The sequence below is a fragment of the Panthera leo genome, chromosome D1 (genome assembly GCF_018350215.1).
Source record: "Panthera leo isolate Ple1 chromosome D1, P.leo_Ple1_pat1.1, whole genome shotgun sequence".
NCBI classification, from domain to species: Eukaryota; Metazoa; Chordata; class Mammalia; order Carnivora; family Felidae; genus Panthera; species Panthera leo.
In genome coordinates this window covers 54864173-54886617 of record NC_056688.1, presented here as the reverse complement: position 1 = coordinate 54886617, position 22445 = coordinate 54864173, and the positions used below count along the sequence as shown (strand labels likewise).

The 22445-nt window shown below is 56.5% G+C and overlaps 1 protein-coding gene across 6 annotated transcripts in view; it reads left to right on the top strand.

Annotated features, from left to right (window-relative positions):
- Nucleotides 1-22445, top strand: part of MYO7A (myosin VIIA) — an 85534-nt gene that overhangs the window by 51387 nt on the left and 11702 nt on the right. For 4 of the 6 annotated variants that reach the window (XM_042903887.1, XM_042903885.1, XM_042903886.1 and 1 more), the window contains 20 exons: nucleotides 507-601; nucleotides 1788-1872; nucleotides 2520-2738; nucleotides 3138-3245; nucleotides 4322-4531; nucleotides 4895-5098; nucleotides 5289-5465; nucleotides 5939-6028; nucleotides 7396-7523; nucleotides 9708-9834; nucleotides 10767-10886; nucleotides 11431-11604; nucleotides 13134-13361; nucleotides 14691-14861; nucleotides 16976-17093; nucleotides 17929-18055; nucleotides 19119-19402; nucleotides 20353-20543; nucleotides 21210-21334; nucleotides 21987-22144. In XM_042903887.1, the coding sequence (XP_042759821.1) occupies nucleotides 507-601; nucleotides 1788-1872; nucleotides 2520-2738; nucleotides 3138-3245; nucleotides 4322-4531; nucleotides 4895-5098; nucleotides 5289-5465; nucleotides 5939-6028; nucleotides 7396-7523; nucleotides 9708-9834; nucleotides 10767-10886; nucleotides 11431-11604; nucleotides 13134-13361; nucleotides 14691-14861; nucleotides 16976-17093; nucleotides 17929-18055; nucleotides 19119-19402; nucleotides 20353-20543; nucleotides 21210-21334; nucleotides 21987-22144 (3139 nt within the window). The remainder of the gene's footprint in view (nucleotides 1-506; nucleotides 602-1787; nucleotides 1873-2519; nucleotides 2739-3137; nucleotides 3246-4321; nucleotides 4532-4894; nucleotides 5099-5288; nucleotides 5466-5938; nucleotides 6029-7395; nucleotides 7524-9707; nucleotides 9835-10766; nucleotides 10887-11430; nucleotides 11605-13133; nucleotides 13362-14690; nucleotides 14862-16975; nucleotides 17094-17928; nucleotides 18056-19118; nucleotides 19403-20352; nucleotides 20544-21209; nucleotides 21335-21986; nucleotides 22145-22445) is intronic. The other 2 variants (XM_042903888.1, XM_042903884.1) reach the window with 1 other exon arrangement.

The following is a 22445-nucleotide window of genomic DNA, read 5'->3' as shown; positions in this document are numbered from 1 at the left end:
GCCCACGTGACGGAGACCTTTAGAAACGTGGGTGTGGGGGGCACCTGGGTGGCTCAGTCGGTTAAGCGTCCGACTCTCGATTTCAGCTTTGATGTCTCGGGGTCATGAGATCGAGCTCCGTGTTGGGCTCCATGCTGAGCGTGGGGCCTGCTTAGGATTCTCTCTCCTCTCTCAGCTTCTCCACCCTCACCCCATCCCCCAAAATAAGTAAACATTTAGAAGAGTGGGGGCTTGGGCAGAGATGGCCATAGGGATGAAGCCTGTGTGTGAATGATAGGCTCTCTGACCCCTCCAGTCCGGTTAAGCTCCTCCTACTCCATTTGTCCCACCCTGCCGCCAGGCCTCCAGGAAACAGCCAAGAGCCGCGTCTGTGGGAGGCTGTCCCATGGGGCCAGAGCAGGGCAGGGAGCTCTGAGGGAAGGGAGGGAGGGCCTGTGTGGGGCAGCCTCAGCCCCGGACTGTGAAGTGGGGGGGGGGGGGCACTGCTCAGGAGCTCTGCACTCCAGGACCACCACGACATGCTGCTGGAGGTGGAACGGGACAAGGCCATCACCGACAGAGTCATCCTCCTGCAGAAAGTCATCCGGGGGTTCAAAGACAGGTAAGTGCCGGGACCAGCTCGCCCACCTCGGCTCACATACAGATGTGTGTGTGTTTGGCTTACCTCTGTGCCCCTGAATGAACACTAGGAGTAAACACACGCACACAGGAACGAGCGCGCCATGCACACGCGCCATGCACGTGGCACATGCATGCCATGCACACGCGATCATGCTAACACCGATGAACGCACGGACACGTGACTCACACCCACCTACCTGTGCCACATACGCCCAGTGACACGGTCCACTGCCCTCCATACAAGCGCACGTGGACACCCGAGGCACACACGCGGACAGTCCCGTGTCTCGGGTGCCTGATGAAGTTTCCCAAAGAAGAAATTTGAGGTTTCGTAAATTACAGCATGTGTCCCGTTTTCCAGGTGAGGGGCATGTGTACAGCTGTGACACTTCGCACACGGGCAGGGCTGACTCTGGAGTGTGACTGCGGCTCCACAAAAACCCACAACCTGCCCCTTTAGCAGTTCATCTGGTTACCCCCTCCCTCTCGCCGTCTGCTCTTCCATCATTTCTGTGCATCCATCTGTCCATCCCCTCCCACAGCTGCTCATTTGCTTATGCACATCCAGATACTGGCTCGCTGACTGTCTCACACGCTGACACACCCACCCTCCCCTCCGTTATTTACTTCTGCCTTCGGCAGACACCTGCTGTGTGATGTGTGGTCTCTTCGTCCTCCATCAGGTCAAAGGTGACTATCATCCTATAGAAGCTGCCTCATGTGTGCAAGGGACAGCAGTGTGCTTGCTCAGAGTCTGTCAGAAGACGTGGGCTCTTGTCCCAACCTCACTGAGCCTCACTTTCGTCATCGCTAAAATGGGGAAGTTAGTAATAAATAATGTTCACAGTGATCCAGTGATCCAAGCTTTTAGTCTTTTTCTTATTTACTTATTATTATTCACTTATTCAGTAAATACCTCCTAAATGCCTACCTTAATAGGCATATGTGACAAACTTAGGAGGCAGGAAGAGCGGGTGTTTTTGTGTCCATTTTACGGACGAGGAAGGTGAGGCATAGAGAAGTTATATGCCTTTGCCCAAGGTCATGTGGCTGGGAGAGACAGAGGTGGGCTCAGCCTTACTCTCCTGATTCCAAACCCTACCAGTACCCTGGCTGCCTCTGAGCACTATTTCTCTGCTCTGACATCCTTCTGTATGCTGTTCCAGATCTAACTTCCTGAAGTTGAAAAATGCTGCCACACTGATCCAGAGGCACTGGCGGGGCCACAACTGCCGGAGGAACTATGAGCTGGTGAGCCTCCCCAGGGGGCTGCTCTTTGCCTCGCGAGGCCTTTGAACCTGGCCCCATTGCTGTAGCAGCAGGACGTACCCTGCCCAGGGCCTGGTTGGCCTCCTGCCACTGCCCTGGCTGGCCCCTACCCTTCCTCCAGCCCAAAGTCCAAGTCTGCTTCTTGCGGCTTTTCTCATCTGGTCAGCAAAGTTTGACACTTTTCCTCTGGAGTGTTTTGATGGGTTGTGAGCACCTGGGCCATTAGCTTGGAGGAGGCTCGTGGCGGGTGTGTCACATGGGTCTCTGCAGAGCAGCCGGGCTGCAGTCCGGACCTGGGGCTGGGGAGGCAGACAGGAAGGAGACCAGCTCCTGGTCTGAGGACGGGGATTCGTTGTGTGTGGTGGTGCGAGGGGGGGGGGGGGGGCGCCCTCAAGGGAAGCCCTCAAGGGAAGCCCTCAAGGGAAGCCCTCAAGGGAAGCCAAGTCCTCTTTCTAGAAAACTTCTGTCTGCGAGGAAACAGAGCTTAACTCTGGGGGAGACCTAGTCCGAGAGAAGACAGAGCTTTGGGGCACGCCAGTCAGAGCGGAGCCCAGCGCGGCGACTGTCCTGTGGCCAGGGTCAGCCTGGGGTCGGGGCAGCAGGCTCCGAGCCGGTCCGTGTCCTTGCAGATGCGGCTGGGCTTCCTGCGGCTGCAGGCCCTGCACCGCTCCCGGAAGCTGCACCAGAAGTACCGCCTGGCCCGCGGGCGCATCATCGGGTTCCAGGCCCGCTGCCGCGCCTACCTGGTGCGCAAGGCCTTCCGCCACCGCCTCTGGGCCGTGCTCACCGTGCAGGCCTACGCCCGGGGCATGATCGCCCGCAGGCTGCACCGGCGCCTCAGGGCCGAGGTGAGGGCTTTCGAGTGAGTCCACAGCTCTTGTGTGCCCTGAGCGGTGCTGCTCCACCCCGGGCAGGCAGGTCCCCCCTACACCGACACCTGCAGAGGGGCCCTGGGACCATGCCTCCTGTGGGGAATGCACACAGCTGGGATCGACCCCTCATTTCCATCCTCCCAGCCAACGGCAGGGCCCGGGGCCCAGTCACTGTTGTGGTGAAGCTGGTTTGGCTTCGGGAGCCACCGATGTCCCCAACCTGCTGTGTGACCTGGGGGAGTTCCAGGTACCTCAGTTTCCCCGTCTGCCAAACTATTTGGCAGAGTCGTTCCCGGTCCCAGAACTCAGGGTGGCGCGGGCCAGAGCTGGCAGGAAGCACTGTGACGGTGCCCACCTGGCTGCCCCTTCCCTCAGTACCTGCGGCGTCTGGAGGCTGAGAAAATGCGGCTGGCAGAGGAGGAGAAGCTCCGGAAGGAGATGAGCGCCAAGAAGGCCAAGGAGGAGGCCGAACGCAAGCATCAGGTGAGCTGAGTGGCCCAGACCTCAGATGTCCATTCACTGGTTCAACAGCACTGGCGATCTGTCCTCTGTCCACACAGCCTGCCTTCATCCGTGCACTGGGTGCTTGGTCCCGTGCCAGGCCTGAGGACAAGGGGCCGTGGCTCCAGAGTAAGAGGCGACATGCCCATCACCTTTTCTAGCTGGGAGATAACACGGATAAAAAGCCAGAGCCGGAGCGAGAGCTCCCAGTACGGGAGCCTCAGCTGCATGGGGCTAATGAGTGCTTGAAATGGCAAAGGGCTCTAAGTGTAAAATGTATACTAGGTTCTGACAGTAAAATAGAAAGAACATGAAGTATTTCAGTACTATTTTTAAAATATTAATTACGTGTTGACATATTTTAGAACTATTGGGTTAAATAAAAATATATACATATTTTTTTATTTGCAAGAGAGCGAGAGAGCTCACGAGTGGGGGAGAGGGGCAGAGGGAGAGAAAGAGAATCTTAAGCAGGCTCCACACTCAGCACGGAGCCCAAAGTGGGGCTCGATCCCATGACCCTGGAATCATGACCTGAGCTGAAATCAAGAGTTGGACACTCAACCGACTGAGCCACCCAGGCACCCCTAAAATATATTATTAAAATAGATTTCGCCTATTTCTTTTTACTGTTTTGAATAAAGCTACTCCATTCAGGGCTTGCATTATATTTCTATTGGACAGCGCTGGTCTAGAGCCTCAACCCAACAGCTGTGGGATTTCCGGGTTGGTGTGGTCCCCTCCGGCGGGGGAGGGATGAGCAGGCTTCCTGGAAGAGGTGGTTCCCAGCTAAGCCCTGACGGGCAGGCAGGCTTACTCTGGACTTGTCTCAAGGCTTCTCTGTGGCCCAGTGCTGGGCATCTGTCTGCACTGGATTCTGAGGGCTGGGCGGGGTGGGGCCGAGGATAGAGAGGTTGGAGGCTCAGTCCTTCCCAGCAGTCAGGAGGGCCCAGGTGGAGGCCGGGACTGAGGCCTGGCAGCTGCGGGGGCTCTCTGGGGCTCCCTGAGGAGGGCGTGCTCCCCGAGGCCGTCTCCTCTGTATCCTCTCTAACTCCCAGGAGCGCCTGGCCCAATTGGCCCGTGAGGATGCAGAGCGGGAGCTGAAGGAGAAGGAGGAGGCTCGGCGCAAGAAGGAGCTCCTGGAGCAGATGGAGAGAGCCCGCCATGAGCCCATCAACCACTCGGACATGGTGGACAAGATGTTTGGCTTCTTGGGGACTTCAGGCGGCCTGCCAGGCCAGGAGGGCCAAGCACCTAGTGGCTTCGAGGTACCAGGCTGGGGACAGGCCTTCCGTCCTTTTGTGCCTGTTTGCCTTAAAGTCCCCCTGACCCTTGGGCACAAAGGGCAGCAGTAAGACGTATGGCCCATGCAGCCCCTGACCTGTCCAGCCAGCAGCTCGCCATGCAGCCTTGGGCCAGTCACTGTCCCTCTCCAGGGCCAACTTTTATTCATTCACAAACTTGTATTCATCCGTGTACTGAGGACCTACCACGTGCCAGGCTCTGTTTGGGCAACAGGATGGCAGTGTTCCACCCCGTGGAGGAAGAGCTGGCCCCACAGGGACAGGTTGGGGGGCTGCAGGGCCAGCCTGAGTCTGGTCCGTGGCAGGGAACCTCTCTGGCTTCCTCAGGACCTGGAGCGCGGGCGCAGGGAGATGGTGGAGGAGGACCTGGATGCAGCCCTGCCCTTGCCTGACGAGGATGAGGAGGACCTCTCTGAGTATAAATTCGCCAAGTTCGCTGCCACCTACTTCCAGGGCACGACCACACACACCTATACCCGGCGGCCGCTCAGGCAGCCGCTGCTGTACCACGATGACGAGGGCGACCAGCTGGTGAGGGCTGGGGCTGTGCGGGCGCCCAGATGGCAGGTCCCCGGGGGTGGGACTAGGGCTGACTTCACCCTGGTACCCCGGGCCCCGTAGCCCTCCTGTGGCCCTCTCCAGCCCTCTCCCCAGACCCCCAGGCCATTTTGATGGTTCAGCAGTACCCTGTGCCCGTGCCCCCTGACACGCTCTGCCCCAGGCGGCCCTGGCGGTCTGGATCACCATCCTGCGCTTCATGGGGGACCTCCCTGAGCCCAAGTACCACACCGCCATGAGCGACGGCAGTGAGAAGATCCCTGTGATGACTAAGATTTACGAGACCCTGGGCAAGAAGACATACAAGAGGGAGCTGCAGGCCCTGCAGGGCGAGGGGGAGGTGAGGCCCAGCTACCACCCCCCCCCAACCCCCCGTTCATCCATGTCCCTCCCAGGCCAGTAGGGAGGGCCGCCCGCATCCCCATCCTCAGGGTTCTCAGCAGAAGGAGCCCTTAAAATTTGCCTCTGCCTCACCTCCCTGACCCCCACTATCCTCTGTCCCCTTGTGGGAACAAACGTGTGAACGTTTTGTAAACTGTAAGGCGTGGATGGTGATGGAATGAGGCCATGCGGCAGAACCAACGGCCTTGCAGTCAGAGCCAGCACCAGTACTGACTCACTGGGAGGCACTGGGCAGGCGCCCGCACTTTTCTGGGTCTCCGTTTTCCCATCATCAGCTGGCTGGTGGGGGGCAGTGCGGACGTAAACGTCAGTGTGGAGGCGCACAACCCGCTAGCCATAGCTCCGTTGTCATCTGCTCTTGTCCTTACTTTGGGCCCAGGTGCTTGACCCTGACCCCTGTTTCTCCTGCAGGCCCAGCTACCGGAGGGGCAGAAGAAGAGCAGCATGAGGCACAAGCTGGTGCACTTGACCCTGAAGAAGAAGTCCAAACTGACAGAGGAGGTTAGACCAGACCCTGGGCTGCCTTAGGAGGCCCAGGGTGGGGCAAGACTGAGCTGGGGGGAGACCACGGGGAGTGGGAAAGGGAGCGGATGTGGCCTGTTCCCAGGGGCTTGGGCTGGACCGTGTCGGGGGTTAGTGGGCAGACAGGAGTGCGAAGTAGAGGGCGGGGAGCATAGGCTGGGGCCGGATCAGGGAGGGCTTCCCAGAAGAGGAGACTGGAGAGCTGGGGAGGGTGAGAGGCAGATGGCGAGAGGGAGGACACTTCCTGCCAGGGCAGGGACCCGTTGCATTTGACCCAAGGACCTTTCAGATGCCTCAAACTTCTCTGTGAGTGGGCGTGCCCATGGGCATTAACAGTAACAGTTTGTTTGAACTCTCAGTCACCTCGCTTTTGTTGAGCAGCACCGCCCTGGCCCTGTGCTCCAGGAATGTGCAGGCTGGGAGAGCAGCAGACACTAACCCAGGCATTTACAGCACAGGGGGACTGGCTCCCGCGTATCCCTACTTTTGCACACATTAGTCCCTCTGCCTAAAGTTCCTCCTTCTCTGCCTGGGAGTCACCTCCTCCAGCAAGCCTGCCCAGGCCCCTCTACAGTAGACTCAGGCTCCTCCTCAGGGCTTCCCTAGCCTGCTTTGCCACTGCCACTGTCCTCTTCCCCACCTGAGGCTCAAATCCAGTCCTATAGGCACGTAGCCCCAGATTGGAATCCCGGCTCCGCCGCTGGGTATCTGAAAGGCCCAAAGGGGGAAATGCCTGCTTTTTCCTGGGTTCCTGAGAGGATGGCATGGGATGATACCTGTGGGTGCCCCATAGACGTGAGGATCTCCTGGGCCTTCCCGCCGGCAGGGGCATGTTCCTGCCACTCCCTGCTCTCGCTCCGGGACTCTGGGCAGGGTGCAGGTTGGCACGGTGGGCTGTGTGGAACCAGAGAGGAGAAACACGTCTGTAAGAACCCAGGCTTGGGGCTGTTCACAGAGAACTGGGCGGTTGGAACCCAGGGTGTGTATTCTGGCTGTCAGGGTTGTGTGGAGAGATTGGGGTCCCGCTACGAGTCAGAAGAGCAGGTCCCTGTCCTGGCTGAAAGGGCTTCCCTGGAGTAGGGGGTGGAGGGTGGTATTAAGGAGACTGCAGAGGAACCTTGTCCCCAGTGTGTGGCACCAGGCCAGTGCTGCCCAGCTGTCTGGACCCGTCAGCTCTGCACAGGGCGGGGGTAGGACAGGGCTGGGGCTCTCACGGTGGTGGGGAGCCAGCTCATGTGGCCGTTCTCAGGATCTGCTCTCCAGGGGAGTGGGCAGACTCAGACATGAGGCAGGGCCCCTCACTTGACCCTGCCTGGGTCAAGCCTCGTCCCCTCCCTCTGGCCCAGGTGACCAAGAGGCTGCATGACGGGGAGTCCACTGTGCAGGGCAATAGCATGCTGGAGGACCGGCCCACATCCAACCTGGAGAAGCTGCACTTCATCATCGGCAATGGCATCCTGCGGCCAGCGCTCCGGTCAGTGCCTGAGGAGCGGCTGGTGGGAGGCATCCCACAGTCTCTGGAGTGCGGAGGCCCTGAAAGGCTTTTGGTGGCTGAGTTGTGGCTTTGTCACCTTGGTAACAGATTAAGCCGAACAGGCCTGGGGTTAGCTCCGCTGCTAGCTAGTCATGTGACCTTGATAGAGTTGTTTCATCTCCTGAGCCTCAGTTTCTTCATCTGTGAAGAGGGAATAATAATCACACTTACCTAATAGGCTTATGGGCAGATCAAACTTGGGAGAGTGTGTAAGATAGGACCCACGCAGCAGGCACTTGGTACATGGCAAGGCACCTGTTGTGCTCATTACCTGATGCATCTTCTGCCTATTCCTTATATTCTTATAACCTATTCCCGCCAGCTCACCTTTGGTGCACCCAACCCAGGCCTGTGTGCAGGGTTACGGTGGTTAGCATGCCTGGGAATCCCGTGAGTGCCTTCTTCCCCGCCCAGGCCCGGGAAAGGTCTTTGTTCGGGTCCCTGGGGTGTTGGGGAGGAGATGGGATGATCCAAGAGTAACCAGGAGCAATAAAGGAATCAAGTCTGCTAGGTCAGTGGAGGGAAGACAGGACTTTCTGAGGACTCTATCTGCACAAGATGGTCGGTTAGGAGACCCGACCCCATGAACTCATGCATGCTGGCTGGGAGGGTGGCAGGATGGGGCTGGGTGGGGCGTTGAGCCCATTTGACCAATGGGAAAACTGAGGTCCGGACAGGGGAAGAGACTTGCCAGGGATCACTAGCCTCCCAGACTTCCTGCCTTCCAGTCAGGCATCTTTTCATTGCTGCTGGAGGCCAGGGACTACCTCACCAGAGGTAGTCAGGGACCCAGGGCCACCTGCCTCCAGGAAGGAAGGGTAGCTGTCCAAGCTGTGTTGAGAGGGCAAGAATTTGCCTCCTAGTTATCTCACCATCAGACCTAAAGTTGTCAGTCCTAGAGAACATAGTGCCAGGAGCCCTGAGCCAAGAGGCAGAAGCCTGGGTGTGGCATCTCTGAGGGCCCATGGCTAATCCCTGCCTTCTCTTGGCCTTGGCTCCTAGCTGTAGGTGAGAAAGTCTTTACTGGTCTGTGATGAGATGGGAAAAATAAGGAAGTTTCTAAATCTAAATCTGATTTATTTAAAGGACTGTTCTTTGTTCTGAGATTTTTACCCTTTCTACTTTTTGAATATTAGTATTACGTTTGTTTTACGAAACAACGGTGATACAGATAGCGGGCAGATTGTGTTATGGTGTGTTTTAAACGACCTTATTTGTCATGATAAAAAGTTAGCAACCTCAGAATTAATTTTGAAGTGACACTGGCCTCTGAAGATCCGGGCACCACTGAAAGGGATTATCCATCCTTCTCTGCCCAGTCCCGCCCTTCTGAGAGGGAAGAGCAGCAGTGCCCCCTGGTGGTCACTTTGTCATCGAGGTCCTGTCCTTGGCCCTGAACAGGCAGGCAACAGCTAGCATTTATTCACTGTGCCAGGTGCTTTATAAGCAAGCCTTGGCTCATTTTCTTCACAGAAATCTTGTAAAGAAGATATTATAGTTTTCCTTTAAAATGAAAACAAAAAAACTACCTTAATTGCTTTGATCTGATTACAAAAGTAATACAAGTCCGCTTAAATACTGTATTCAAACATTACAGAAATATCTCAAGGGTAAGTCAAATCCCCTGCCCATTCCATCTCCCGGAGAAACTCCCCAGATGGGTTGGCTGTTTCTGCCCTTCTGGTTGACATCAGTAGAAATTGTACCTGCTGTCATGACTATGGGAGGGGTGCAGAGAGGTGAACTCCCCTGGCCAGGCCACCCAGCTGGTGAGGGACAAGGAAGGGAGGGAGCCTGGACTTCTCATCAAAGTGATCACCGGTGGCTGTGGCTGCTGTGCCCCAGAACAGGATGTGCACCATGCTCTGGATCATGGGGCCCTGACTGCGGATCTGGATTAGAGTCAGGAACATGTTTCGTGCCTGATGAGCCTGACTCCAAAGCAAGGCCCTCTTCACTGGCTCCGCAGAGCCGTGGGCTCAGCCTTCCCCAGTCGGCCCCACGCAGCCTCCTCCTGGGTGGTCTGGGGCAAGCAGGAGAGGACAAGATCGGGTATCTCACCTGTAGCCGGGAGGGGCCGGGCTCATTTCTGACGCAGTCTCCCTTCCTTGCTGCCCCGCCCAGGGATGAGATCTACTGCCAGATCAGCAAGCAGCTCACTCACAACCCCTCCAAGAGCAGCTATGCCCGAGGCTGGATCCTCGTGTCTCTCTGTGTGGGCTGCTTTGCTCCCTCCGAGAAGTTTGTTAAGGTAGGGAGGCGTAGGGAGGCATGGGCCTCCTGCGGCGGGAAGGGTATCAGAGGTGAGAGCAAGGGGAAGAAGCTCAGCGGGGCTTGGCAATGAGGCCTCGCCTGGGCCTCGCCTGTCCTCTCAGGCCTCTGGCTCCCGCTGGCTTCTTCCTGGCCCTCCTCCCGGGTTCCCAGCCCTTCCCTCTGTTCTCCCTTCAGCCATGTTTTATTTATGAGGAGACAAAATTTGACAACAGCGTCTCCTGGACCCTCCACTTATGGTCTTGGACAAGGCACTTTGGTTGATTTCAGGCCACTTTTTTTTAAGTTTTTTTTTTCATTGTTTGTTTATTTTTGAGACGGCGCGTGCACAAGTGAGGGAGGGGCAGAGAGAGGGGGAGACACAGAATCCGAGGCAGGCTCCGGGCTCTGAGCTGTCAGCACCGAGTCCAACGAGGGCCTTGAACTCACGAACCGTGAGATCATGACCTGAGCCCAAGTCAGACGCTTAACAGACTTAGCCACCCAGGTGCCCCTCAGGCCGCTCTTTTGACTGTGCCAGGCCCTGGGCACTGGGGACACAGAGGCAGAGCAGGTGACAGACAGCAGGACCGACCTAGCTGGTCAGTGCTGTGAGGAGGAAAGCGCTGGCCCAGCGGGGGAGTCAGGGAGGTGGGCCCTGGAAAAAAGAGAAGCAGTTAGACTAGGTGAAGAGAGGGGGTATGGCGTGTGGGGTGAGTCAGGAGGCGTGGCTGAGACTGAACAGGGTCAGAATATGGCAGCCTTGCTGCCAGCCTGAGATACATGGACTTGATCCCAAGGGCGGTGGGGCTTAGCCCCAGAGGATGTGGGTGGCCGGGTCTTGAGCAGGTCCTGAGTGTGGGTAGAAGGGCTGGAAGTAGGAGACCTGGTGAGGCCAGAGTGGAGGCCCCTCAGCTGGCCCTCTGTCTACAGTACCTGCGGAACTTCATCCACGGGGGACCACCTGGCTATGCTCCCTACTGTGAGGAGCGGCTCAGGAGGACCTTTGTCAATGGGACCCGGACACAGCCTCCCAGCTGGTTGGAGCTGCAGGTGTGGCCCCCTGCCCTACCCAGGCATGCAAGTGTGTATGTGTGTGTGCATGTTTGTGTATCCCCAGTGCACTCCAGTGCCCCAGAAACATCCCCCGCTTTAGGAGTCTATGGTTCTTCAAGCACCCACCGTCAAGTTTGGGATTCCCAGGCCTATTGGGACAGGAAAGCACCCAATAGATGATTGACTCCCATCTGCTGGTCTTATGGTCAGATGGGGGTTCCCTCTGTGTCTTAATAGCTTCCTCTGTAACCTAGCAATAATGATCCTCATTTCACAGGGTCTTGTGATGTTTGTATGAAGTGAGGGCAGAAGCCCCTGGTTTGTGGCAGTGCCCAGCTTCCTAGCCCCAGTGCCCAGCCTCAGGGGCTGTAAAGGTTCCATCAGGGCAGGGAACACTGCAGGGTCCTCTGGGCCCCTGGTGCTGGGGTCTGAGGCTCTGGGGCAGCTCTAAAACCCTAGGGAGCAGAGAGCCAGGAACCCAGAGGGCGTGAACTGGTTTGAAGTGAAAAGATTCTCACAAACGCTTTTTGGCCATTTTCAGGCCACTAAGTCCAAGAAGCCCATCATGTTGCCTGTGACCTTCATGGATGGGACCACCAAGACCCTGCTGACCGACTCGGCGACCACGGCCAAGGAGCTCTGCAATGCGCTGGCTGACAAGATCTCGCTCAAGGACCGCTTTGGGTTCTCCCTCTACATTGCCCTGTTTGATAAGGTACGGCCGCCCCGCAGGGCCCCCTCCTGGCGCCACCCCGGCTCCCGTTCCGGTGCTGCCATGTACTGGCTCAGGCAATCTCGTGCAGTTACTTGCCTTCCAGAGTGCGGTTTCCTCTCAGCTAGTGGTGACTCCGCCTCTGCCCAACTCATTAGGACTGTGGAGGGCACCTAAAAATCGGGCGGTTCTGGAAAGCAGTGTGGAGGTTCCTCAGAAAATTAAAAATAGACCTACCCTATGACCCAGCAATAGCACTGCTAGGAATTTATCCAAGGGATACAGGAGTGCTGATGCATAGGGGCACCTGTACCCCAATGTTTATAGCGGCACTCTCAACAATAGCCAAATTATGGAAAGAGCCTAAATGTCCATCAACTGATGAATGGATAAAGAAATTGTGGTTTATATACACAATGGAATACTACGTGGCAATGAGAAAAAATGAAATATGGCCTTTTGTAGCAACATGGATGGAACTGGAGAGTGTGATGCTAAGTGAAATAAGCCATACAGAGAAAGACAGATACCATATGGTTTCACTCTTATGTGGATCCTGAGAAACATAACAGAAACCCATGGGGGAGGGGAAGGAAAAAAAAAAAAAAAAAAAGAGGTTAGAGTGGGAGAGAGCCAAAGCATTAGAGACTGTTAAAAACTGAGAACAAACTGAGGGTTGATGGGGGGGGGGGGGGGGAGGGCAGGGTGGGTGATGGGTATTGAGGAGGGCACCTTTTGGGATGAGCACTGGGTGTTGTATGGAAACCAATTTGACAGTAAATTTCATATATTAAAAAATAAAATAAAAAAAATAAAAAATAAAAAAAAATAAAATAAAATAAAATAAAAATCGGGCGGTACGGTGGAGATTGAAACCCAGAGCTCACTTCTGTTGTATATACCTGGGCCCATTCAACCCTCCCCTGGCGCCAGGGAAGAAGCATGGCAGAGACAGACTGGAGGTGTGCACGAAGCCACTTAGCTAGATTCCATTTTCTCATTTGCAAATGGGAACAGACTTTTTTTTTTTTTTCCCCCAGGTTTCCATGGTAATTTCCTTTCACCTGTTAGTGACCACCTGGAGTATGTGCCTCCCTGGGCACATCTGGGCCTAGAGCCTTCTCTGCTGGGCTGGGCCCGGGGGTGGGTGATTGCACCTCCACACTCAGACACGTCACATGCAGCAGATGTGGCACCCCCCCCCCCCCGCCCCATCCCGGCAGGTCCAGGGACAGAACCGCATTTGCCTGGACTTTTCTCACCTACAGATACCTCCTTGTTTTCAGTGACCATCCATCAGAGTTTCACACAAGGCTTACACTAGGAAATGGGAATACTTGTGTGGCTGTGCTGACTCAGACCCCATGGCGGGGCCCTGAGATCCCATTCTGATCTGCTTCCTGGGTGACCCGGACCTGTCCCTGCCCCTCTCTGAGCCTCGGTTTTCCATTCGAATGAGAACAGCTGGCACGGCTGATGGCTCTTTGTAAGGCCTTTCTTGCTTGTTCACCTTTCCGTCCCTGCACCTGCAGGTGTCCTCCCTGGGCAGTGGCAGTGACCATGTCATGGATGCCATCTCCCAGTGTGAGCAGTATGCCAAGGAGCAGGGTGCCCAGGAACGCAATGCCCCCTGGAGGCTCTTCTTCCGCAAAGAGGTCTTCACGCCCTGGCACAACCCCTCAGAAGACAACGTGGCCACCAACCTCATCTACCAGCAGGTGGTGCGAGGGGTCAAGTTTGGGGAGTACAGGTGTGAGAAGGTGAGTGACCGCGAATCTCGGCTCACAGCCCTCTGTTTTCCAAATGTGGGACGAATGTTACTGTCTGTACCCACCATTAGCTTATGTGGAGGTTAGCCTGATTGAGGCTTCTTCTGGATTAACACTACCTGCAGGAACAAAGGCTTTGAAGAATAGCGTGACTCCGTGGTGATGGTGCACGGTATGGAGTGTGTGCTTCAGAACTTGCTGTATTGTTCTGAGTTAGTCTAGAAAACTCTGTGCTGAAGGAGTAAGAGATCTGCTCATTTAGACCAGAGTTTGCAAATGCGTATTCTCTTAGTCTCCTTTTAGGGACAGGAGTGATGTGGAGAGACTCGTGTCACGTTATTTTATCTTTGATGATGGTGATGATGGTTCTCACGGTACCTAGGATTCTGTTGGTAATTATGATGGAGGAATAAAGTTGGAGAGGATGGAAATGAAGAGGGCGGTTGTTGGTGGTGGAGATGGTGCTGAGGGTAGTGGCCATGATGATGATGGTGTTGGTGACGGTGGGTTGGTGGCCCAGGATAGTGCTAGGTTGGTGATGGTGACAATACTGTTGTTGTTGGAGACGATGGCGGTGTTGATGGCGGTAACGGTGGTGGTGACGATCATGGCGATGTTGGTGTTGGTGAGCTGATAGGCAGGATACATTATTAGTACAGCTATATGGGTTGTTCAAATTCTGAGAAGCTTTGAACTGGTTGGAAAACACTACTGCCTTCAAGACACCCAAGAGCCTTTTCCTACTGCCCCCTCTGCTGAAGCCCTGGCGAGCGCCGGGCAGACATCACTAGGGCTGATGTTCACCACCCCAGGCAGAGAAAGGGCAAAATGGCCAGTACCCATCATCCAGCCTTCTGAAGCCTCTGCAGCATGGCCGACTTGTCGTTCACTACTTGGACTATCCCAGGGTGGGGTCGTGTTGGTGATGGAGATGGTAATGGTGATGCCTGCCCCTCACTCTGACAGAACCAGCGGTGCCCAGGTCCCCCGTTCTCCAGGGCAGACTGTCAGCTCCAGCCACTCGCCAGGCTGGGAATGTGGTGGCTGACCCATTACCGATGGGCTGGCTGGCTCTCTGTGTCAGCTCGTGTGCCTCTGTGCTGGTGCTGGGAGACCCAGGAGAAGGCAGGGATGTGACCCTGCCCCTGGGGAGCTCATGGTTCCCCCAAGCAGGTAAGAACTTCTGGGGAATCAGTGAGAATGGAATTTTCCAAAGGCCGGAGTCAACAGCTAGAGGAGGCAGGGCTCTGAGGGCTTCAGTGGTCTGGAAGGGCTTCCGGAGGGTGTGTGAACAGCACCTTCCTCCCCCTCCCTACCTAGGAGGATGACCTGGCCGAGCTGGCCTCCCAGCAGTACTTTGTGGACTATGGCTCCGAGATGATCCTGGAGCGCCTCCTAAACCTCGTGCCCACCTACATCCCTGACCGTGAGATCACACCCCTGAAGACACTTGAGAAGTGGGCCCAGCTGGCCATTGCTGCCCACAAGAAGGTAGGAGGGCAGGGCGGGGTCTTGGAGGAGGGGCTCTCTGGTGACATGCGTCTGCCCACAGGGCTGCTGGGAGATGGGATGGCAGCCTCAACCTCCTGCCTCCCAAGCAGCCTGTCTCCACCATGGACGTCGGTTCACTCGTGTCTTAGGCTGTCTACTCTGGGCTGGTGCCAGGGATGCAGAGATGGATCATATCTGATCCTTCAGCTTCATGAGGGAAACTATGGGTCCACAGATATTGGGGTCCCCTGGCCCGGCAGCAGCCGCTTGCTAGAGCTACAGCTCAGGAGTGTTGGCACCTGCTGGAAGAGCTTCTAGCAAGTGTATCCTCCTTTCTGCCGAAAAGAACTCCGGCCCAACTTCCTGCCTGGGGAACTTTAGGTACAGAGCCCCCTCAAGCCCTTGCTTGAGGCCCCAGGCCCATAACCAGCCCCAAGTAGCTCTCTTCCAAGCTAAGGGGCGTGCTGCCCAAGTAGAGGAGGGGTGGCCTGGCCGCTGAGGGGGACGGATGGGCCCCCCTGCCTCCTGGCCGTGGTTGTGGAAGAGCAGAGTATCTTGGCACACGAGTTGCCGGGTTGGGGGCTCCACAGACCAGCAGTCTCTCACCCCTCTACACCACACGGCCTCTTCCCTGCCCCAGGCGCCCCATGCACTTCTCCCACCCTACTCTTTGCCTTCCCTGGTGAGCTGCCCACAAGCCTCCACTCCTCCCTGAACCCGCCCTGCGTCCTCTCTACATCCAGGCCTGGCTCCCCTGCCAGCCCCCCTCTCCAACCCCCCGCTGCAGAAGAGATGCGTGTTTTCCCTCTACCCCTCTGTCTGTCCGGGCAACTTCCTGTCCCTCATCCCTCCCACCCTGCCAGCTGCTGAAGCCCATCCATTCCACATTGCAAACAGCTTCCGTCTCTGCCGTTCCCCAGGCCTCCTCGGTGTTCACTGCCATCATGCACGCGGCATGTGGCGTGTTCTGGGTTGGGTGCCATTGTTCGTTAACTTGTTCTGCTTTGGGTGAGTACAGTCAGGCACAGTACTGAGCCCTGGGGGTGCAGCTGTGAAGCAGACAGAGGTGGGCTCTGCCCCTGGAGCCCACACCTAAGCTATAGCTGTGTCTCTCCCTTGGACCAGAGCCTGTTGGCCTGTGGGTCCCCAGATCCCCGGGCCAGTCTTCTTGCAGAGTGCACATATGTACATGGCTTTTAAAGTCAGAGTGGTAAAAACATTTGGGGACAATTTCAAACTTGTGGAGAAGCTGCAAGTTCAAGAACCTAGAACTCTATACCCCCCACTTCACCCAGACTCACTGGTTGGTAACATTGTTGCCACATTTGCTTTATGATCCCTTCTTTTTGCATGTGGACGTGCATTTCTTCTGAACCTTTTGAGATTAGGCTGGAGACATGAAGCCCCTTATCCCCCAATGCTCTCTGCTCCTGGGAGGGCTCTGCTTCTGGTCCTCTCAGTGCCTGGCACGCACATGGGTCTTTGCCCATGTTTGTGTCTATAGCTGATAAGTACCATGAGTTCAAGTTGATACATCCAGTTCTGCTCCAACACCACCGAGTTCTTAATAGGGCTCTGAGGGATATTTTTAGATAATAAAATGCCAGTGCTCTGGTTTCTTGCCAGCAGCATTGCATTATCCCCTGGCCTCTCCAACCCTTCCCTGCACTCCTGTCTTCATGACTCCCGGGTTCACCTGTCAGCTTCTGCCAACAGCCCAGTCTTGCAGTGGCTGCCTTGCCTACACTTCTATGTGACCTGGCTCTCACAGGCCCGTTCCCCACTCCCTCTCCCTGGTCCAGTACACACACCCCTGTTTAGCCACACACGTTCCTGTTCCCCAGATGTCTCCCACTCACCCTTGACTCTGGGTGTTGCATGCATGCTGGGCAGAATTGGGGGCTTTTCTGTCACTGCTGAATTGGGAGCTCTCTGCGGGTGGGACTTGTGGAGTGATGGGGGTGGCTGCGGGCTGATGGGCTAGGGTGGAGCCGTGGTGCCCAGGAGGACACAATAGCTCCAGGGCTGTTCCTGGCTTGGGGGCATGAACATGGGATTTTTCCAGACAGAGCTTATCTGATGGCCTTTCTCTCCTGTCCATCCCCACCCCCCAGGGGATTTATGCCCAGAGGAGAACTGATGCCCAGAAGGTCAAAGAGGATGTGGTCAATTATGCCCGTTTCAAGTGGCCCTTGCTCTTCTCCAGGTTTTATGAAGCCTACAAATTCTCAGGTACCTCCTCAGCCTTCCCGCCTCCCAGTCTTTCTCCAGGCCCTCTCCCCTCCCTCCCTCTGTGGCTCCAGCTCACAGCAGAAGGAGGGAAACAGCCCAAACCAGACTCCCCAGCCAGCCAGACTCCTGCTTGCAGTGTTGCTTGGTCCTTCCAGATCGATCCACAGAGTGGGTCCTGCCTCCCCGCAGTCCAAGTGCTCAGCAACACTCTGGGTTAAACAACTGAATGATTATTAAGATAGTTAAAACGCCTACTCTGTACGGAAGAAGGTGGCCCGGAGTATGGGCTGGGCTGACTCTGCAGCTGAGCACGGAGGTCATGGGCCCAAACACACGCAGGCTGTTGGCTCAGACATCCTGAGGTCCTAATTACTAGGCATCTGTGCGAGGCCCTGTGCTGGTGCTGGCCTTCACAGAATCACGAAGTATCTAGCTGGAGGGACCCTTGGGGCTCAGTTAACTCCCTACCCATATATAACCTCTCTCCAGGGCGGGGGCTTGTCCAAAGCTGCACAAAGACCAGAAGCAGGGATAGGATTCACACCAAGTTTCCTGATTTCAGTGCTCTCTTCCCACTGTGCTTTGAGTTTTGGCCTGTAGGGAGCTTGTGCTCTCTGAGGCTCAGTTTCCCCATCAGTAAAATGGATGATAAGTGAGAAGTATGGAAGCCAAACTCTGCACGTTCCATCTGTGCCCTGTGGGGAATCTACCTCTCCTGGTCCTTCCATACTTATCACCTATCCCCCTTACTACCTCCCTGGTAGTGATGAGGACTGGGAAGGGCTGGGCTGGGTGTGGGGCAGCCTCCCTCTCACTGCCTGGGTCTCTGTCCCAGGCCCCAATCTCCCCAAGAATGACGTTATCGTGGCGGTCAACTGGACAGGTGTCTACTTTGTGGATGAGCAGGAGCAGGTGCTTCTGGAGCTGTCCTTCCCCGAGATCATGGCTGTGTCCAGCAGTAGGTAAGCCCAACGCCTCCCACACTACACTTTAGTGCAGAGCAGGGAGTTGTCCAAAGTTGCACAGAGACCAGAGGCAGGGATGTGTCAAGCCCCAGTGTCCTGATTCAGCACCGTCTGAAGCAAGAAGGGGGCAGATGGAGACATGGACAGGCAGATGGGGAAGGAGGGGGCTCCTGGAGCTTTCTGGGGTCATGAAGTCTTTTAAGGGAGTCTCTGCCCTCATCGAGGATGTCATGGAGGTGCAAAGATGTGCAGTGACCTGTCCTGGTCGCATGTGACTGAGCAGTTTGTGCCGCACCGTGCAGGCGTTCCTCCTAATAGGGACAGAGGGGTCTTTATGGTGCATCATTAATGGCTGTTCTGAGACGGGTGTGGGTGGCTTAGAAGGACAGTCAGGAGCAGTCAATTGTGTACAAAGAGAGCCTGGTCTGGGATTCAGGGGCCCGGGTGGAACTCACCTCCATGTCCTCATCCCTAAAATTTTAATACTTCCCTCTAGTAACAGTGGTGAGAGGGAAATGCAAAAATCAATGGGAGAACCCTTTGTAAACTGAAAGGTGTGGAGCATGCAAGAGCAGGGCTGGGGATGGCTTCCTGGAATAGACTGGTGTTTCCAGCAGGCCCTCCCCAGATCCGAGGCTTAATCGGAGTGTCTCTGCGCTGTGTCTGATATGGGCTGGAGCTGGGCATGTCCAGCTCTGACCAGGCATGAGCTGGCACAGGGATGCAAGGTGATAAGACAGTCCTTGCCCTTTTGCAGCTTCCTTCAGATGAGAGGGGAGACAGACATTGAACAGGCTGTTTTAAACAGGGACAAGTGTGATGAGGGCTATGGGAGGGTAGGGAGGACTTCCTGGCAGAAGCGGTAGCTAGGCTGAGATCTAAAGGGTGAGTAGGAATTAGACATCAAAGGGGCACTGGGCTGGGCCCTTGCGGGCCTCGCTCTGGACCGTGTGTGACATTGGCAGGACCAGGTCTGACTCAGACTGGGCTGTGTCTGGCCTGGGCCATGTCTCCCCCCGCCTGGGCCATGTCTGACTGGGCTGGCCTTGGTCTCCTTCAGGGAGTGTCGTGTCTTGCTCTCGCTGGGCTGCTCTGATCTGGGCTGTGCTGCGCCTCACTCGGGCTGGGCAGGACTGACCCCGGCTGGGCCCTGTTCTCCGTGTTGGTCCTGCAGGGGAGCAAAACTGGTAGCCCCCAGCTTCACGCTGGCTACCATCAAAGGGGATGAGTACACCTTTACCTCCAGCAATGCCGAGGACATCCGTGACCTTGTGGTCACCTTCCTGGAAGGGCTCCGGAAGAGGTCTAAGTACGTGGTGGCCTTGCAGGACAACCCCAACCCTGGTGAGTGGTTCCTGGCACAGGCTGCCAGGCACTGGGGGTTAGGGGCATTGGGCAGATCACACACCTTGATCTTGGCCTGGCATTTGAGACCACCTGTGACAACCCTTCCCCAGATACCCTCAGTCCCACCTGGACCAAAAGCCAAACTCTGCACCTTCCAACTGTGCCCTGTGGGGAATCTCCCTCTCCTGGCCCTTCCATACTTATCACCTGTCACCTTCTCCAGGTGACATCATGGGTTCTTTCTCCACAGTGTCCAAATACCCACTATCTTCAAATGATAACAGTAGTGACAGCTACCCTGACTGAGCACCCCCAGGCCTCCTAGGCTCCGGGCAGAGCTTGGAAAGGACAGAAATAAAACAGACCCTGGCCCTACTCTCAGTGGGGAGAGGGGCTGAAAACAGATAGTGATGGTCCCTGTGACAGTGTGGTAACTATGGGAGCCTGGAGGAGAGGCCCCCATGCAGCCTGGGGTTCAGGGTGGAGGTATGTGGGGCAGAGTGTTCGAGGCATAGAGGAGAGCACAAACCGAGCACAGAGGCTGGAGAAAACAGGCATGTCTGGGAACTGCAGGTCGACTGGTTTGCCTGGAATGGGTGAGGTAAGGGAGACAGGGCAGGAAGTGAGGTAGACAAAGTCAGGAAGGCCAGCCCACAGCAGCCTTGTGAGCATGTCAACGAGTGTCAGTTTTCTCCTAAGGGAGATGGGGAGCCATGGAAGGCGTTTGATCAGGGGAGTGGCGCACTCCAATGGCCACGTCTGTGTAAAGGGTTGTGGCAAGTTGGAGGCAGGGTGACCAGTGAGCAGACATGAGTGGGCCTGGGCCTCAGTTATTCAGGGCAGGGATTAACAGTTTGTAGGTCATCAACCTAAATAAAGATGTTCCAATCCAGCCTCTCTCTCTGCCCCCCGCCCCACCCATGGTCCTGCTCACCTCTGCCTCCCAGCGGGAGAGGAGTCAGGTTTCCTCAGCTTTGCCAAGGGAGACCTCATCATCCTGGACCATGACACGGGAGAGCAGGTCATGAACTCAGGCTGGGCCAACGGCATAAATGAGAGGACCAAGCAGCGTGGGGACTTCCCCACTGACTGCGTATATGTCATGCCCACTGTCACCTTGCCGCCGCGGGAGATTGTGGTATGTGGCTTGGGGATGGCAGATGGAGGGGAGTCTCCTCTGGGCCTTTCTTTGTCTTCTTCCCATATCTGTAAAATGGAGTGAGGGATTATACTGGATTAGCGGTCTCCAGTTTCTCTGGAGATGATCTGGGGGTCTTCTGGGACCACAAACTTAAAGTCGGGGAAGCTGTCAAACCTGTGCTGGGTGGAGAGTGGCCGAGGAACTGCCCAGGGCGAGGGATGGAAGGAGAGTGGGGGAGGGAGGCATCACCTTGCACTGTCTGAAAAGGCAGTGAGCCCCGAGCTGGGAAGGAAGGCCCTGGTTGTTCTGGATCACAGCACTGGAGACTCAGAGCCCAGCTTTCCAGGCAGCTCCTGAGCCAGGTGCTGTTGACTGGGTGGTTCTCACGCCACATCCCCCTCCTCCATCCGGCGTTCTCACTGACCCAACCTGGTTCAGACTCGGGGGACTGCGGAAAGGACCCCGAGTGCAGCAGATGGAGGCAGCAGTAACCTCAAAGATGGCAAAGAACAAAAGGGGTCCCAGGGTCAGAATGGGGTGAGGGTCAACCCCATGGTGACCGACTTCCCCAGCCCCAGTCCAGAAGGCTCTGGGCTTTACCATGTTAGCTCCAGGGGCCCCAGGTGAAGAGCTGACCTCAGACCCTTGTCTCTCGGTCTCTAGGCCCTGGTCACCATGACCCCCGACCAGAGACAGGACGTCATTCGGCTCTTGCAGCTGCGAACAGCAGAGCCCGAGGTGCGCGCCAAGCCCTACACGCTGGAGGAATTTTCCTACGACTATTTCAGGTGATGGGGAAAGGGTAGGTGGGCCAGGACAGTGTGAGCCACAGGCTTCTGCTACTCTAGTCCGCGTGGTGGGGTTGCCTCCTGCTGCTGCTGTGTGTGAGCAGGGCCTGGGTCGGAGGGAACAGGAGGGCAGCTTTTGTCTGTCGAGATGTGCCGTCTTGTGCTGTGCCATTTTATCCTTCCTTCATTTGACAGCGTGACTGTGGTCACCCCAGGTGGGGTCCTGGGCACCCACGACTCATGCCTGTGCCTGTCTCACCGACTCACAGTCCTGGTGGGGAGATAGGCACAAAACTGGGCAGCTGTGATTCTGTATGCCCAGCATTGTGATGGGGGTGGTGACAGAGGAGAGGCTTCCTGGAGGAGGTGGCATCTGAGCCGAGCTGTGCAGGGGGTGACCTGGGTGGATGAATGCCGCAGGCAGCACATGCGAAGGCCAGAGCAGAGAAAGCCGAGAGGAGCAATGGGGAGGAGGCCATGGGGGTGGGCAGGGCTGGCTTTCTAGCTGAGAAAGTAAGGTCCAGGGAGGGCTGGTTGACTCATCCCAGGTTGCCCAGTATAGCAGGGAGGAGCAGGGCCTTCCGCCTCCATGCACAGGTTGGGTAGGGGTGGGTCTCACAACCTGGGGTCAATGCTGGCTGTGCCGTGTCAGGCCCCCACCCAAGCACACGCTGAGCCGGGTCATGGTGTCCAAGGCCCGTGGCAAGGACCGGCTGTGGAGCCACACACGGGAGCCGCTCAAGCAAGCACTGCTCAAGAAGATCCTGGGCAGCGAGGAGCTCTCACAGGAGGCCTGCATGGCCTTCATTGATATCCATACCTGCAGGGGTGGGTGCCATGGAAGGGCAGGGGAAGGGCCACAAGGAGGGGGACCCCAGGGCAGGGGGGGGCACCAGGCCCCTGCCTCCAGGGTTTTCATCCAGATACCTACCTCCTTCTGAGGGGCCCGGGTGGGTCCTGGGCAGGGTGGAGGGATTCGGGTGGAGTGGCTTCATCTATGCCTGGCACCTTACAGTGCACGAGGGGCTGCCTCATCCATTGTCTCCTCTGACCCTGTCATTTGGTTCAAGATGAGTATTGTGTCATGTGCTAGGCCAGGCATGGAGACACA